General features: G+C 45.7%; 1 protein-coding gene across 4 annotated transcripts in view; it reads right to left on the reverse strand.

Annotated features, from left to right (window-relative positions):
* The window catches only part of LOC138567454 (protein phosphatase inhibitor 2-like), a 2,745,435-nt gene that overhangs the window by 1,762,012 nt on the left and 964,996 nt on the right, over nucleotides 1–18,427 (reverse strand). For all 4 annotated transcript variants that reach the window (XM_069645683.1, XM_069645676.1, XM_069645667.1 and 1 more), the window contains one exon: nucleotides 12,844–12,948. In XM_069645683.1, coding sequence (XP_069501784.1) covers nucleotides 12,844–12,948 — 105 coding nt within the window. The remainder of the gene's footprint in view (nucleotides 1–12,843; nucleotides 12,949–18,427) is intronic.

The raw sequence follows: 18,427 nt of genomic DNA on the forward strand, positions 1-18,427 counted from the left end.
CCAAAATTTTTCTGGCAGCTTGGCCCATGTTTTTAGGCGGCACCGGGGTAAGACTGAGCGCCACAGTAATCCTCTCGATGCTGTCTTCGATAACCGCCGAATCGGCGTGGGATAATTGTTCCGATGGTCTATCGGTGGGTACAGTACCTTCTGCGGCGTAAGAGGGCCTAGCGGTCGGTTTTTCGACTAGAGGCCTAACTGTAGTTTTCGGGCCTACCGCGGCCTTTGGGACCATCGGAGCGTCGAATTTCCGCGCTACGATGTGTGAATTTTTTGGAGTAGCACCCTTACTTGATTTAGATTGCCCAGTCGCAAGACGCTGTTGCGGATGTGGGGAAGGCTTTGGATCTGCGCGATCCGAGGAACCCGGCGAAAGTTTCGGCGGCCCCGCTTGTGCGTTCACCTTTTTCGACGCAGAGGTCGAAACTGGTGTCTGGGTTAGTATTCTAAATGTGATGCGTTTGTACGTCCCTGTCGCCGGGTGTTTTCCCTGCAGTGAGACCAGAGTCAGGCCTTAAAGGGTAGGGGACTGGCGTGGCAGACCTAGAAGTGTCCGCCTCGAGGTCTATCACATCCGCAACAGATGTTTGGTCATCTGAGGTGCCCCTGTCACTCTCAGTGGGTGTGGGGGTGGGGGAAAGGAGTTCCACCCGCGACATACCGTATGCGGCCCACCGCTTTACACAGCGCACCTTAAGAGTCTTGGGCCGAAGGAGTTTCCAAGCCGCACACCGCTTTTCGTCAGGCTCTAAGGGGAGACAGGCGTTGCACGCCCTGTGTTTGTCCTTCCAAGGATATCTAACCCTACACTTAGGGCAGAACCTAAAAGGAGTCCTTTCCATAGCCAAAGGGAAAGATGACCAGACCGAAAGAGTAAAGAGGGGAAAGGAGGAAAGACATACCAAAAATATGGCCACCCCGACCCCACTCTCCCTACTGTAAAGGTCGACCAGAGGGCCAGACCACCGGATCTTAGGCGCCGACATCCACCGCTGTAGAGGAATCCCCCGAAGTCTTCGTCGAAAGTTTTCTTGTGACCGAAGTGACTTAACGGGGAGTAACCGACAAGTCGGTATAAGACAAACAATGGGCCTCATTAGGACTCCGGCGCTAAACCATGGTGCTGTTAGCACCATGGTCCATGCCGGAGTCCGTCATTGAGAAAGGGGGAATTACCACCCCATTCCAAGGTTGGCGGGGCGGTAATTCCCCCTTTCTCCATGGCCCTTCCCCATTCCCATTTTTGCCCATAGGGCTCAATGGGAATGGGGAAGGCTGGTCCAGACCAGCCGTTCAGGTCGGGAGCCGCAAAGGGACCTTGTAGTAAGGCGTTAAGGGGTTAACGGCGCTGCAGCCTTTTACGGCGCTGTTAACCGCTTAACGTCTGGGTCCGAATGAGGCCCAATGTCTCTTCTGAAAGAGCTCTGCTATAGGGCGACCAGTTATCTGGGCGGAAAAAAACAATCTGAGGGATTTTGGGTACACTACTTGTCACGATAGGGATAGTGTTACAGACACGCCTATGCCAACGTCACCTTTCGGTACCCGAAAGACAAGATGCAATACTCCGCGGTTACCACTGGATGTCGGACTATATGCACAGTATGTGATTCTAAGCAGATAAACAAGCATCAGAAAAAAACGATTTCTTCATGTTCCCTGAGGAGAAAACCGCGTTCATAGAGACTCAAATTCCACTGCCAGCTAGTTCAGGAACCGGAAAGACCACATAATATGGCGGCCACAACCACTTGTCTAGATCCTGCTAACTGTGTCAATGATAATGATTAACTTTTGTGAGTTCCATGCGCTACATATGTAAGCTCATAACTGGGCATCTATATGGTCCTCCACTCATTGCTGCGACTGTCGCCCCCCAATGCGAGTGCAATCAAATGTTAGGTAAGTTTCGGGGTTGGGGGTAGGGTGTTTGGAAGGTAGATTATCATGTTGTTGGGGACTATGAGGGTAGGGGCGGGGAGTCAAGGGAAGAGTTGAGGTTTAAATGTTATAAAATGCACATGGTACGACGGTTCAAATGAGAGGTTACATGGTGGGGTACAGTGTTAACATTGAACAAAGTAATACACACGGGATGACATCCACCGGGAAAGGGGACTTAATAATAAAGACGCTGAGCTGGAATGTCCGAGGTTGCCAATAAAAACACAGAAAGTTGTTGCCTATGCCAATAGGCTAGGTGTTAAGATTTTATATCTCCAAGAAACCCACATGATTGAATGTCAGTGCACCGCGTGACCCCGGGCTGTGGCGACCAGAAATGTTATACATCATACTCCACTAGAGCACGGGGGGTAATGTTTTTAATACATTGCTCTCTCCCCTTCTCTTACTATAAGACTATGTGTGATGTACATGGGAAGCTGGGCAATCACAAAGTTTTATTACTTAATATATACGGCCCTAACATTGATTTCCCGGATTTCTACAGAGATGTGTTTCAGGAATGTGCCACATGCCCAACAGCATTAGTCATTTGCGGTGGGAATTTTAACACTATACTTGATCCGCAACTGGATCAAACCTCTACATCAACAAGGCTGCAGACCAATGCAGCCCGCACTATTCAGACACTGGCAGAAGATAAGGGGCTTATAATTGTATGGCGAGTTTTGAATACTAATCAGCATGGCTACACATTTTAGTCATCTGTGCATGACATGCATTTGTGCATAGATTTATGGTTAGTCACCATTAGGTTGCTCAATTGGGTAGTTGATAGTAAGATACTTCCTAGAACACTCTCGGACCACTGCCCGATCCTCTTGGTTTTACATATTCCTGGTCATACTGAGGCGAGAACACAATGGCGCTAAACCTGCAACACTTGAAGACATGGTATTCAGGTTAAATGTAAAGCAACATATTGCATGCTGTTCCGATACTAATGAAGCCTCGGTCACCACACAAGCAATATTCTGGCAAGCATTTAAGGTATGGCTATTTCCACAGACTATGGGATACTACGCAATATCAGGGGAGAAGTAAAAAAAGGTGCGAGGCCACATTGACACAATTGCAACAAAAATATGAGCTTAATCCCTTGCAGGCAACCAGACTCGACATTAAGTTGTTCCTAGATAAGCATTGTCATATTGCCATCAGGGAATTATGTTGTTTTGATAGGCCAGCGGCTGCACAGCGTTATGGAGAAGCGGATAGACCCTGGAAATTTCTAGCGCGTGTATTTCGCTCTGAAAAGGGTGGTCCTACTATTCCCTGTATAACCCGTCCAGATGGCTCAGTGGCAAATCTCGATAAGGAGGTAAAGGCAGTATTTTACAATTTCTATGCCACACCATACACCACGACGGGAGCGGCAGGGCTGCAGAAATTGATGAGTACCTGACAGGGATCCTTATGACTATTCTATCTCCAGAGGCGTGTGAGCTATTAGAAGTACCCTTGGATATAATAGGGATTAAAAAAGCCATTAAGGATCTCCCAAAAGGGAAAGCTCTGGGGTCCGATGGGCTGAGTGCAGAATTCTACAAAGAGTTCACAGACAAGATCGCCACCCGTTTAATGCTGGTTTGGTCCGAAACGTTGGAGAATGGGATTTTGCCTGAATCGATGCGTGAAATTATAATCATCCTATTATTAAAGCCAGGTAAAGCTGTAAATGAGTGCGGGTCGTATAGGCTACTGTAAATACTGACGCAAAAATATTCGCAAAAACCCTTGCCTCGCGCCTGACCCCATTGATGCCACATATGGTACACAAGGATCAAGCGGGCTTTATACCAGGGAGATCAACAGCATTACATACACACCGGATGTACGTTACCTCACAAATCCCGCAAGATAGCCAGGGAGTCGCAGTCGCACTGGATATGTAGAAGGCATTCGACACAGTGTATTGGCCCTTCATGTTCAGGGTATTAAGTAATTATGGGTTTGGACCTAACTTTATAAAATGGGTAAATGTTTTATATACCCAACCATTTGCAAGAGTATACACTAACGGCATACTCTCCTCCACGTTACTATTAGGGGGAGGTACGAAACAGGTGTGCCCATTGTCGCCTCTATTAGTTTCCCTGATTACTGAACTGCTAGCAGGCTTGATACGAGCTTGCTTTGGCAAAGCTGGAATTCGTAGAAGTGGCCGACCTGAACTCATCACATTGTACGTAGACGAAATAATGTTGTATGTGGGAGACCCCGAGCGCCATTTATATAAAATACTAACAGCGGTTTGAGAGTAGGGAAAATATTCAGGATAGCACCTGAACAGTGGCAAGTCTGAAATATTCCCTTTTAACGGAAGGCACTCGTAAACCTAGAGATACCTGTGGTTTACACTGGTCACCTTCAAGAATCAAATACCTAGGAATAGGAATAGCATGCACTCCCGCCCTGACTCGATCCCTCAATTACGACAGCCTGATTGACGATAAAAAAATAGCCACTAAACTGGATACATGGAAACATCATCCCATATCATTAGCGGGAAGGGTCGTATTAGTAAAAATGATTGTCTTACCCAAATTCCAATGTCTCTTCAGCAACATAACAATGTGGCCCGGGAGATCCTTTTTTATCAAAATAGCTAGGGTGTGCTCTTCATTCTTATGGAATGACCAAGTAAGAGTGAAATGGCAACGTCTCACACAACCTTATGAAGCCGGTGGGCACCCTGCTCCTGACTTCGAATCATAATATTTGACTGCGCAAGCATACTACGCGTCATACTGGATAGAGCATGACCCTGGTCCACTGCATGTAAAGTTGGAGAGACACAGTGCCCCTTCCCCCGGTCCAATAGTACATCTGATCATGGGCAATAGGTATCAAAGAACACACCAGTTAGACCGGGTGGAGGCTACACGCCAAGCATGGACTAGACTAACACACTGCTCCAAGGACAGGGTACCGTATGATAAAGCGGTGTACATCTGGGGCCTTTCAGCTCAGAACCCCTTTCGAGATAAGTCAATAGCAGCACACTAGAGCAATTCCGGTATACAAACCCTGGGGGATTCCGCTCATAGAAGGTAATTTTATTACATGGGACATGATTAAGACTCGTATCAGCGACACACCACTACAATGGTTTCACTATTACCGGGACCGTTCTGCAATACCAAAAAGGTGGCCCTCATTTCCATCAAAACCTAAACCACACCCTTGTTTTACCTACATAATGTCGCAAAATACAGGGGAAATACGGCTGTATACGTCTTTGTACAGACTGTAACAGCGGGATCAACTGAGTGGCAGACTTCCTATCTCCCAGAATGTCCTCCACAAAGTCCTTGTCAACTTGTGCCTCTTGAGTGTCAATACTAAAGTGTTGGGCAGCCTTAAGCAGCAGTTCCTTGTATAGTAGTTGGTTGTCTACGGGAGAGTCTTCTACAGCCTGGTCTTGATGGTCAGGCGACTGGCATCAGCGTATTATTGGTCTTGACTATATAGGTCCCCTTGAGAGCAGGGCTCTTGTTACCCTGAGAGATCCACATCATACATGTCCTGAGAGGCATTTTGCTAGGTGGAGGCCGGGGGACCTAGGACAGAGTTGCTAGGCTGTGGCTCAAAATGAGGCTTTTTGGCAGAGGGTAGATGTGTTGAAGCCCCTGGTTGTGAGGCATCTTTAAGGGACGTTAGTTCTTCTGGATGCTTGTCCAAAAAGTCGACAAAGCATGACATCCACTTTAAAATTCTGTTAAACTGTTCAGGGGTATAGTCACATAAAGGTGGAAAGCCTGACATGGTAGGGGTGGCTTGGGAGGGTGCCTGGTCCTTGTGATGCATAGCCCCTGAGAGACTGTCTACAGAGGAAGACAAATCTAAAGCCTGCATGCTTTTGGAGGACAACATCGTCAAGAGTTTCGACTTTTTGGGTGTCTTTGTGTTTAATAGGATAGCAGGGACATGTTTTTTAAATAATACTGTCATTTTCGGCATTTGTTTTGTAGATGCTGATGTGCCTTTCGCGCCTGATTTTCGGCATGCGAAAGGAAGGCCTTTTTGTGCGCGGTGTCCGAATCAACATTGGAAGCCGTTTTCGGAGGCCTGTCATGAGGCGAAAGGGCCTCGACGCTCGACAATTTTGTCGAATGTCGGCCGTGGGGTATGTGCTTAATGTTCTTTGATATGTGTGTGCTGTGGAGTTGTCCGTCGAAGGCCATCGAGCAGTTAGTTGACTCTGCAGCAAGAGCAGGCAATAGAAAAGGAAAGAGAAGTCTATGAATACACTTTCAGTTAATCAAAGGCATCAGTCTGGAAAGGAACTCCGCAACTTGCGATCGACCATGATGGCAGAAACAATCTGAGGGCCCTCGACGCATGAAGGACCATGGGTTCAGTACATGCCACACTAGGGATAGTATTACTAACACGACCCTGTCGACATCCGTTTGTGACTTTAGAAAACAAATCTCGTAATACTCCACGACTACCACTAGATGCCGGACTATGCAGAGCATGTGATCTAAATAGATCCACAAGCTCGAGAAATATATATATAATCCCATTCTACATATACACATTCTAAAACAATAAGACATATACAACCCATACCTCGGTAATTCACATTTCATCACCAACAAAATCAAAATCCAACCCACCCAAATACTCATATTTGAATTTAAAATGTCCTATAAAATGATTAAAATTCTTTCAAATTTCTCTCCATTTCTTTAAATGTTCACTTTTCTACCTGCCTCCATTGGTGCCCAAAATATATCTCATACCATTTGGCATCACATTTAACTATCTGTCAGTGTTCTTTAGTCATCATTATCAAAAATTGTTTGATTCAACATAGCAACATAAGGTAACTTCTGTTCCACTACCAACCAAACTCTATAAAGTGCTCTGCTGCACTCCGCTGGGTTTTCGCTCACTTTGTAATGGGGAAACCGACATGCCCTTAAAGACAGTCAGTACTATCAGTGCACAAAGTACCTTACAGTACAGTGCGCTGGGGTCTACCTTTCATTTTTAAGGTCCTAGAAACCCTAAAAGGATTTTTCAGTGGAAGTACAGATGTGCCTTGGACAGAGCTGGTGGCAGCTGATACTTTGCATTTATTTTGAACCCTTTCCTACGGTCCATACCGCATTTACTGCAGTTGGCCCAGGATAGTGGCCTGTGCCCAAATTGGCCATGCCACAAGGTTCTTTGTTTTGTCCTTTGGCCATCTTTCCCTTTGCCTTCCCCAGGTCGAGCAGACCCGGCAAAGTCCTTATTTGGTCATGCAGACCCCGGCGCAAACCGGAGCTTTCGCAGACTTCTGCATGCCTTGTGTGCGTGCCTCCAGGATGTGGGCTGGATTGTCTAGTTCCAATAGACATCCTGGGTGCCAGATAGTGTGTTGTGCTGGGAATGACTGGGACCACCGTGGTCTGTGATTGGTCCACATCTGGGATGGCTGTATGTGAGCAGATCTCTCATTGGGTCCTCTTCCTTTTGGCGCAACAGAGATTCTAGATAACTTAGGATAGGAGCCAAGTCTCCTGAAACTATGAAGCAGTGTTGAGGAAACACTAGTGACCAGCTGGAAGGTTTGGCACCTTCAGCCTGCTGTTGTCCCGATGGACCCCCCTGTTTCCCATAGAACTTAGGTCTGCAAAAGCGTATCGACCCATTAGTATAGTGGGACCAACTTTTCTCGCCACCTCCAACTTAACCTAAAAACAAGCCTTCTCGGAAGTGTTCCTGGGCCAACCAGCGAACTGACCAGCTTGCATGAGACCTTTGCTCTAGTACTGCCTCCTTCTGAGTTGACACTTGAGACTTAGTAGATTGTAAGCTCTGGGTACAAGGCACTCTCCTACTGAATTTCGTACACTTGGCATTCACAGGTCTGGAATTAGGAGAATTAGGAGAGTACACTCGAACCTGAGTGCACACGGTCATCGTGTCGCCCAGCCGTGGAGGTGAACTTTGCAGTTGCCTTGCTGTTGTGCACCCCCCTGTGCCCTGAGATGAGCTGCAGCGGAATCGGCCTGATCCCTTCACCAGGAGCGGAGAAATCGCCACTGTCCCGCCACAGAATCATCCCTGTTTTGCAGCCGCTGAAAGCCGCAGAACCGCACAACTGCAGGATTTGAACCTGTGACTGCTAAAGTTTTGTCCGGAATGTGCTGAGGGTCGGTGAGTACTTGCAACCCTTACCAGTGTCCCCTGATGCATCCATTTTTACACACAAGTGTCTCCTGAGGCCCACCTTTCTTGAGGTAGCCTGTGCTACCGTCCTATTCCCAACTCTTGGATCCTGTTCTGCCCTCTTGGGGAGACCCTCTCAAATAGTGGGAACTTATTCTTCACTGCCTCACCCACCTTCCTGAGCAGCTTCAGTCCCTGCAAGAGACACCAGCGTGCACCAGCACCCGACAGTACATTTGAGCACAAGGCTCCACTCTTCTTAGGGATTGCACGGCCTCCCAGTTAGGGTTTGATAAGTGAATGACTACCTAAAGTACATTTGCACTGAATGCTCCCTTTTTTCACAGGTTGTGGACTCTTACTGTGTGTTATTCCATTTAGGTTATTGGTCATTGTATATATGTTTTATAGTAGTGTTGTGTTGGTTTAAGTACTGCTGCTGAAATTTGCTTTGTGTTAATGTTAAAAGGCCTTTAATAAATGTATATATATTTTTGATATACACTTGACAGAGTAATTTGTAGTGTTGTTTACTGTGTGTGCTCATTGTGGGCTTTCAATCACCCTCACCCCTCCTGAGACCTAGTCTTGACTGTCGCCAATGCCTTGTCCAGAAGGTTACCCCGTTCCAAGAAACTAGGCTGGCCTTCTGAACCTCTACCGACCAGGTGAGAGTTCAGAAATCCGTCTTAACAGCATTCAGTTAACAAATGTTTAACCATCTCTAGATCTTTTACAAATTCGACAGGTTCTTTCATGCTCAGGGATTTTCAGCCTAGGGACCAATATGGTCAGAACAGGCAGATAAATCAATCGTAATTGCATTATAAATCTTCTCAGATCTTTCAAAGGGATTAAGATCAAATAATTCTGAGGTTTCTTAAACATGTAGTTCATATATGATAAAAATGCCTAAGATTTTAAAGTGCATAAGCGTTAAAACTGATTGACTCAGTCCATTGTTCTATCGTTCTTGTTATACATTGTTCGATATCATGGTAAGTTCAATTCCAATTTAGAGTCCAACCAATATTTCCAAAATCTTGCTTGGTTTGCATCACATAAGCAGACCAATCTTTTTGTCCTCCCATTTCCTTACCAATAGAATAGAGAAGAGAATCTGTTGATGCAGTCATAGCATTTGCATATAATAATGCTCGTTTTAGCATCACTATAGACTTCATAGACCAGAGCCCCAATGCCAATCTGATTATTCTAACAGGAATACATTGAGGAAGACCCAAAATCCTCCTTCGATAGGTGCTTTCGGTTTTGGCTGCCCAGCTTACAATAGTTATGGCCTCTAATACATAAATCACAGCTGGAATAAAACATTGAAGATATAACATTCTTCCCCTCATCAGTGAAAAGCCACCACTCTTCAAAACATATTGCATAAGCAATGATATTAGTTGATTAGCCTTCATAACACATGCTTTAATATATCCACTGAATATCTTCAGTGTCTCCATAGTAACCCCTCAATATTTATATTGATTGGTATAGTCAATATGTAATTGTAATTGGTTATTTATAACGTGCTTAATAACCAGAGGTTTCTAAGCGCGGACCTGGGGATCGAACCTGTGTTGCTCCGCGTCATCTTGCTTCCAAGGAAAGGGCCCTACCGGCCCTTTTGGCCTCCTTTGATTCTTAATACTGGTCTGGGGATACATTTTTCCCCATAAAAGATGACTAGAGTCTTACTCATATTAATAATCATATTGTTATGTTGAGCATAGGCCCATAGCACTGATGCAGATATTTTTAACCCCATAAAAGTATACTCCAGAATGACCAGTACATCGGCATATGCTATGACTGGGCAGGCAACCCCATCGATCTTCAGGGGGTAGCCTCCCGCACTACGCAGGGTCCCAAGTAAATCTGAAAGGTAGATGTTAAATAATAAAGGGGCCAGGACACAGCCCTGTTTCACACCTCTCATAACCTTAACAGGGCCGCTAAAGGCCCCTTCTCCATCCAACCTCACCTGCACCACATTATCCTCATGCAATAATCTAACAAAATAATGAATACAATTTGGAGAACCCATCTCGGCCAATTTATGCCATAAATAGGTTCTGTTAGCAGAATCAAAAGCTTCTTTAAAGTCAATATATAAAACATAAAGACTAGGGTTGCCATTGGTACAAGTTCTTTCAATCAACATATCCAATGTCCTTATGTTAACCACTGTAGAATATCCTGCTCTAAAACCGGATTGAAATCTATCTAGTATAGTATTCTGCACCACCCAAGCATGCATTCTTTGCAAAAGCAAGGATGCAAACAATTTCCCAGTGATATTCTGCATAGAAAGAAGCCTATAATGTCCAAGGTCTCTTATATCTACCTTCTTATATACTGTTATCAGAGTGGCAGTTTACCATGCTTTAGGAATCTGACCACTCACAACACTTTCTCAAACAGTCTACACATTATCGGTGCTCAAATTTCCGTTTCTTGCTTTACAACTATGTTTGCCAAGACATTTGGGCCAGGGTTATGTGAAGACTTCAGATTCGTAATTGTACAGATTATTTCCCTTCCATTGATCATAAACTCACTTTTAAAAGTACCACTCGTCACCCTTTAAGTGGTTGATAGATCAACGTTCCCTGAAGTTTTATTAAGATATTTGACCCATTGTAGGGCCCTTATGGGATTAACTATTTGCCGTTTCTTATCCCCTTTAGCCTTCCCCAATAAATGCCAAATATCACAGCAATTCTTCATCTTCATTGTTGAAATCATCCACTGCCATTTTTTTAATTTCCTCTCATTTTTCCACCAACAGATGAAGTGCCCATATATTTTGCAGCAACAATTACTATTTGTCCAGACATACCACTCATCTTTATCCTACGTAGTTCTCACCTCATTTCACGTTTCTTATACCTAATGACACAGTCATATACCTTTGACGTTTTACCTTTGCACACAATCTGGGCCCCAGTATACTCCATTGTGTAATCCATAATCCACTCTTCTATCTCTTCACTGGTCATATGGTTAATATTAAAGAGCAGAGCGGTCACACTTCCCTGAATCGACATTTTAGCTTTAGAGATGTTTCTGTGTGACCCTTAATAACATTTCCCACATAATTAACTTCAATAGCTGTCCCTTTATGGACCTTAACCTGCCTTTGCCTCAATGTGTATTGCAAGGTAACAGTGGCATGATCACTATAGTTATAGGGCCTCATCACGTGTTGGGCGTGTTGTAATGCCTACATGCGAGTACATACAACGGATGGAATGCACGGAACAGATAGAGGGCACGAAGTGGACACTTACACAAATGATTCGAGAGCATGGAACGATCCGAAGTGCATAAAACGACAGTAGTACATAGAATGGTTGGAGTGCATAGAATGGTTGGAGCGCAGAGAATGGTTGGAGTGCATAGAATGGTTCGAGGGCATAAAACGGAGTGAATGGAACGGTTTGGAGTGCATGGAACATTTTTGGAGTGCATGGAACGGTTGGAATGCGCTCGATCTCAAGCACCTAAGGCAAACCACCATATCACATCTCCATGCTTACTCTCTTCTTTACACCACCACTCAACCAGAACACAGCGATACTATGACACCATTCGGTATAGCTGTTCCCATACCATCACTTGCCTCATAATCCCCATCATCCTAACTAAACACAGCTGGTTACACACCCTCCAGCCAAGCGTTCTCCTCAGGCCTAACGCAGCCAGAATCGATCTGGATAACAACCTGCCAGAACGAACACATACTCTTGATCTCCCAACCACCACACCTACCGCTAAGAACCAGCTATCCCAGGAATGCAACACCTGCTGCACACATATCCGGTGCTCACACGCACCTTATGACTCTCTCTCTCTATACTGACTTGAACTTCGGTTCCAAAGGGCGTTCAACCTACCAGCGCCTTGAGATCATATCCATGGTACATAAGGCGCTATATAAATGCAAAATAACATAACATAACATACGGAGCAAACCGCTTCAAACTGCAGTGTGAGGGTGAGAGGATAGAGCATGAAACGACAACGGGGTTGGTGATTTAATATTTCCAATTGCTGTCTGTGTCTCTATACTGACTTGAACTTCGGTTCCAATGGGCGTTCAACCTACCAGCGCCTTGAGATCATATCCATGGTACATAAGGCGCTATATAAATGCAAAATAACATAACATAACATACGGAGCAAACCGCTTCAAACTGCAGTGTGAGGGTGAGAGGATAGAGCATGAAACGACAACGGGGTTGGTGATTTAATAGTTCCAATTGCTGTCTGTGGGTACTGTTATGTGTATCTGCCTTTGTCTGGGACAGTGTTTGCTATGTTTTCTAGGTGTAATCCTTTATGTATTGGTGCATTTCTGTCTTTTATTCTATGTGTATGCACTTCTATCTGCCTTGTTGTAAGCATTCACTGAGTTGTCTTGCCTTTGCGTGTTCTTCTATGTTTCGGTGCATTTCTGTCTGCTTTGCTGTGTGTATATGGGCCAGAAGGATCGCTCAGGTGCAACACGCTTCACTTGGAAGCAAGATAATACAGAGCAGCATGGCCTCGAAACCTGATTCCGAAGCGCCATATAAGAACCCAATTTAATTTGTAAGTGTATCTGTCTGAATGTGCTTCCCTGTGTTGTCTTATCTGGATGTGGCTCATTGAAAGCTTGTGTTTTCGGATTTGTGTAGATATATGTAGACAGGGTACCTGTGGAATGGTGTGCTGGGCTCGTCCACCTTCATGAGACCGTAATCCTTATCTGGCGGGTGGTACGTGGCAATAATGTTCATCTCGTCCCATCTTTGCGATTTCCTGCTGAATACACACCCTGTATCAGAATGGCGAAAGGCATATTCCACACAGTTTCACTGAAAGGCAAATACCAGGTTAATTGTTGTTCCCTCTTTTAGCTGTAACACAGTGCTTTAAGTGGGATGAAAATGCTGGAGGTCGCTAAAGTGCCATGAAAGAGGCATGGCCTAATACACCTGTCTCTCCTTTTTCAGCATTTTGTTAAGTCTCATGATATAAGTGAACTTGACGTTATAGCTAGATTAGAGTTTGGAGGCCTTGTCCATGAACATTCAGCACCCTAGTACCTGATTACAAATCATGTTCTGTACAAGAAGAAACACGGGAGCAGGAAAGACTGGAGACCCAAGCGCTTATAAAGTCCAGTAATATGCCAATTTAGGCATGCATTTGGTCACAGACAAATCGCAGCAGGTGAGTGTAACCAATTTTGTGGGGTTTACTGCTCAAATCACAACATTGAGTAACCAATATAAACAATGATGCATTAAATAAATAAATACATACATTATTTAATGTGATACAGTTTACCTAATAAACTTTACACATATACTAAAATAGTATAATGAAACATGAAGTAAAAAAATAAAATAAAGTAAGATCAAATTTGATGCATTCACACTGCGCATATGTCCAAAATGTCTTATATTTGATGCTTGGTCGCATATGTTTGCTTTAGTTCCAAGTCAGCCTGATACGTTTCGAGCAACTGCTCTTCTTCTGGGGCTTGTGTGCTCTTCTATTCAGTCACGTATCTATTAGTATTATAGGTAAGAGTGCATTGCCGTAAGGCCGTTGTTCAGACATCTACTTTACTGCAATTGCGAGGAGATATAGATAACGGGAAGTTCAACTCTACTCTTACCTTTAATATTAATAGATACGGGACTGAATAGAAGAGCACACAAGCCTCAGAAGAAGAGCAGTTGCTCGAAACATGTGTCAGGCTGACTTAGAACACAATTAAACATATACGATCAAACATCAAACATAATACATTTCGGACATATGCGCAGTGTGAATGCATCACTGTTCTGTACAAGGAAGTCTGTGAATAGAGAGGACACTTGTGAATAGTTCAACACTGCAGCATGAAGCCCCTTAAGCCTCTACAGGCAGAACAAAATGTTCCCATTTCTTTAGTGTTTATATGACACTTAGATCTTACAGCGGTCATTGTTGCATGCTCTTCCAAGGTCACTGTTGCATGCTCTTCCAATTTTACCAAATAAGTGGATTGGGGCCCGGAGAGATAATATGGCACTATTCACAACTGCAGAACTATGTGGACACCTTGCGACATCTACCGAAGGTGACGGCTACCAGAGTATAACTGCAACCACCCGCCACAACCTGCCACAGGTGGCCATAAGAACATTCAGCAGTGACTGAGGGCAGGGAGGCTGCCAATAAAGAATCTGCAGACAACGAATCCTTCGGAACCAAAGTTACGCGTAAAATATATAACTTGTTATTCTAATGGGTACTATCTATTCTGCAGATTTTTTACAGTTCAAAGACTCTCCAAGCATTACCTAAAGAGAGCGTTAACGCTGGCATCTGAGTCCTGACCCTGTCACGAAGGCGTAGGAAACCCGTATCAGCCTGGGGTCAGAGGCCTATCAGCATGGACCCCAGAGCCAGTCCAGCCTAAGAGGGGGATGGTGGCAGTTGAGAGGGCCCCAATTCTAGTCTCCTCCCCAAGTGCCAGTCTTTACATGTGCAGAATCCACCTTGCATCACACCCAATACATTATGACAATGGGTTAAGCCCACAGCAAGTGAAGGGCACGCTGCTGTTTTCGCTGTTTGCCTGGAGGCCGGCGCCGGGGGTAGGAAAACACACATTTCTTGATAAACATCACAACTCACTCCAAGAGGCGGTTGGAAACACATAGAGCCTATAATGTCATCCTAATGAACCGCATATATGCTGCACGTCCTTTTGCGGCTGATACCGACGAGTGCTAGAATTGAATGCAATCATCGGAACTCACGAACTACACAATTTAAAGCATAAAGGCACGTGAGAAACATTAGTGCAAAAACGCAGAACCTGCACCTCTGAGATCAGTAACATAGGCAGGACTGCTGGCATCTAGCAATCTCCAATTCTTCGCACCTGCTAAACAGGTGCGAAGAATTGGAGAATTGGAGAATTTAAAAAAAAAAAACACAACCTACTCCTGAAGAGGAGAAGGCTCGTTTGGCCCTTGATCCACAGCTCCTCAAACGGAGCTCACTTTCACGAGCGGATTTTACTCACCCCAACCAGCCAAGAAACATACCTGCATATCGGTGGGGACTGCGGACCCCTTGGCCTTTGATCCACCGTACTCCAAGCAGGACATACATCAAGTGCGTGCTAGCACTAACTCAGACTGCTAACATCTACACCTGCATACTGGTGGAGACTGTGGGCCCCCTGGCCTTTGATCCACCGTACCCCAAGCGGGACATACATTAAGTGCGTGCTAGCACTAACTTAGACTGCTAACTGCTACGCTTGCATACTGGTGGAGACTGCGTGCCTTTTGGCCTTTGATCCACCATTTTTTCAAATAGCATCCACAAGCAGCGCGCAAGCCTGTACCGGTATACTCGACCATCCAGCATACAGGTCCCCTGGTAGAGACTGTGGTCTGTACCGCACCTTGAAAATAACTAGGAGCATACAAAATAGCATCTCGACCAACGCCAAATTCGGAAATGACTCCACCACAAACAAGATTTCAGACAAAGAACATGGGCACTCCCAATACCAAGATCAAAGGCCCAAAGAAGCTGGGCTCAAACAGCGCAGCAGAAAGCGATCATCGAACAACAGATAATGGCGAAACTCTAAAGGAAGGTGGAAGCATAGACATGAAACACATTGAACCATCAAATTCATGTGGCAAGGAGTTGGAAAAGGATTCATCAAAGGAACATGATGACAACAGCCCACACAATAAGTTAGAGAAAACCCTACCTCTACCGGCATCACCAGAAAAAAATGACAGCGCTCTAAGTCATCAAAAAACTAAGGACGTGGAACAGGATGAAGTAAATACAGCGGAAAAAAGTGATGGGAATGAGACGAGAGAGGAAATGGCGACAGAACACAAGAATATAGAGAATAACACTATCCCCAGAACAACTGACGAACAAAATAAGCCAATGAAAAAAGGCAATGCGACTGAAATAGACACAAAAAGCGACAAACAAAAAAGCGAAACTAATACAATGGCCCTCATTACGACCCTGGCGCAAAGCGAAAAACGATGGCGGTAAACGATTACCGCCATCGTCTTCCGCTAGGGCCGATTACGACCCGTGACCGTAAACTACGATGTCATTAGCGGCATCGTAGCTAACGCTGCCGCTGACTGCGCCAAGGGCGCGCGCGAACATCCACACCGTACTTAGCGCCATGGCGGAAAGGTACGCGAATGCCGACCCAAGCGGACATGCCCCTAACGCCATCACCCAGCCCGTTAAGTACCTTACCGCCATGGTGCTAATTACGCCATCGCGAACCAACCGTAAAGGGCCATGTAAAGTGAATGCAGCTGCCACAGGTGCACAGAAACAGCACAGGTGAAGGCAATACAGACTCAGGAAGTACAAAAAGAGCACACCCCACCCCTTCCCACACCCAGTCACACTCCACAATGATACCAATAGGACTAGCAATGTTGGGGCTGGAGGACCTGATAGCAATGCGAGTGCTACAACAGCAACTACAACAACAACAACAACAACAACAACAACAACAGGCTGCACAGAGGAGACACAGGAGGAGAAGGAGGGAAAGGCAGGCCCAGCAAGCCCCACCAGCACAGCCAGTGCCACCACGCAGGCAGCCCCCAATCCCACGCATCAGAGCCAGCCCATTCAACCTCACCGCTGAGCAGATCCACACCCTGTACCGACTGGACCGGGACACCATCACCACCATTGTGGACATGATACACAACGACATCGTCAGCATGATTGAAACACCCACTGCCACCCCCCCCCCTACTGAAGGTAGTGTCCGTGCTCCACTTCCTGGCCACAGGCACCTACCAGCACACAGTGGGGCACTTGCATGGCATATCACAACCATTATTCTCGCGTACACTGATGCAAGTGCTCGATGCCCTCCTCAAGCACACAGATGACCACATCTCATTACCACGGTCTGCCCAGGAGATTGCCAACACCAAAGTGGGTTTCCATGCACTGGCCGGCATACCTGGTTGCATTGGTGCCATTGACTGCACCCATGTTGAATTGGTGGTCCCACATGCCATGGAGGTACCGTACCGCAACCGTAAACATTTCCACTCAATCAACGTGCAAATGGTCTGTGACTCCAACAGGATCATCACACATTGTTCTGCCAGATACCCCGGATCAAACCATGATTCAATGGTCCTTCGGAACTCCACAATACCACGCTACATGGAGCGACATGCAGGCCCAAGATCCTACCTACTCGGTGAGTCTAATGTCATGAGCATGGAAATGCAAAGTGGGTGTTGAATGACGTACCAATGCATATTTCATCTGGCAGATACAGGGGGGTGATGCATACGTCACATGGGTGCAACTAGCAGTAGCCAGATCATTCCCTGTGGCAGCACTGACGTCAACAGAGTAGTGTACACATTATGCCTGAACTAATCATCCCAACATGTGAATGAAAGTGTATCCCAAAAACGACACAACCATCTGCAAGTGCATTGTGCAAATTGTGACCGCATTGACCCTAAAGAAAACCACCAACATGCACGTCATCATGCACCAACTACTGAAAGGCCTGTCCCCCACAACTGCGCACAAAGGAGGCACATGACAGACAGGAACATCAATGCACCACTACAAGACCCACAAACTGTCCCCATTGACACCAGTAATGCTCACTGGGTTCATAATGAGCCAGACATCAATGTTGCTATCATGTGAGCTTCAAGCTCACAGGACACGTGCAAGGTCACATGAATGACGGCCTGAACAGACACAGTGGATGGCCATTCACAAGGCAATCGTCCCCCCTGCATTGTGTTTTTGCATGCAAAACAGTACATGAGAGCCATGAACACATACTGGTTGCACAGTGTAAATCCATTAGCACAACTCTAATTGGAGGACAGTAACAGTCGGAATCAAGGCATGGTTGTGCGTCATGTTCACAAATCAATCTCGTTCCTGACACATTCATTTCTCACATTTTACAGGTGATGTGGGCTATCCCCTGAAGAGGTGGCTCCTCACACCAGTGCGGAACCCATCGAACCAGCATGAGGAGGACTACAACCGTGCCCATGCACGTACCCGTGCGGTGATAGAGTAGGCTTTTGGCCTACTGAAGGCACGTTTCCGCTGCCTCAGCAGGTCTGGCGGGGCACTCCTGTACCGCCATGAGAAGGTTGCAAAGATCGTCATGGCATGTATCATGCTACACAATATGTGCATCAGACGAAACGTGCCTCTGCCCCCTGACGCAGAACCA

Source organism: Ambystoma mexicanum, chromosome 1p (genome assembly GCF_040938575.1).
Source record: "Ambystoma mexicanum isolate Mex_15411 chromosome 1p, UKY_AmexF1_1, whole genome shotgun sequence".
Taxonomy (NCBI): Eukaryota; Metazoa; Chordata; class Amphibia; order Caudata; family Ambystomatidae; genus Ambystoma; species Ambystoma mexicanum.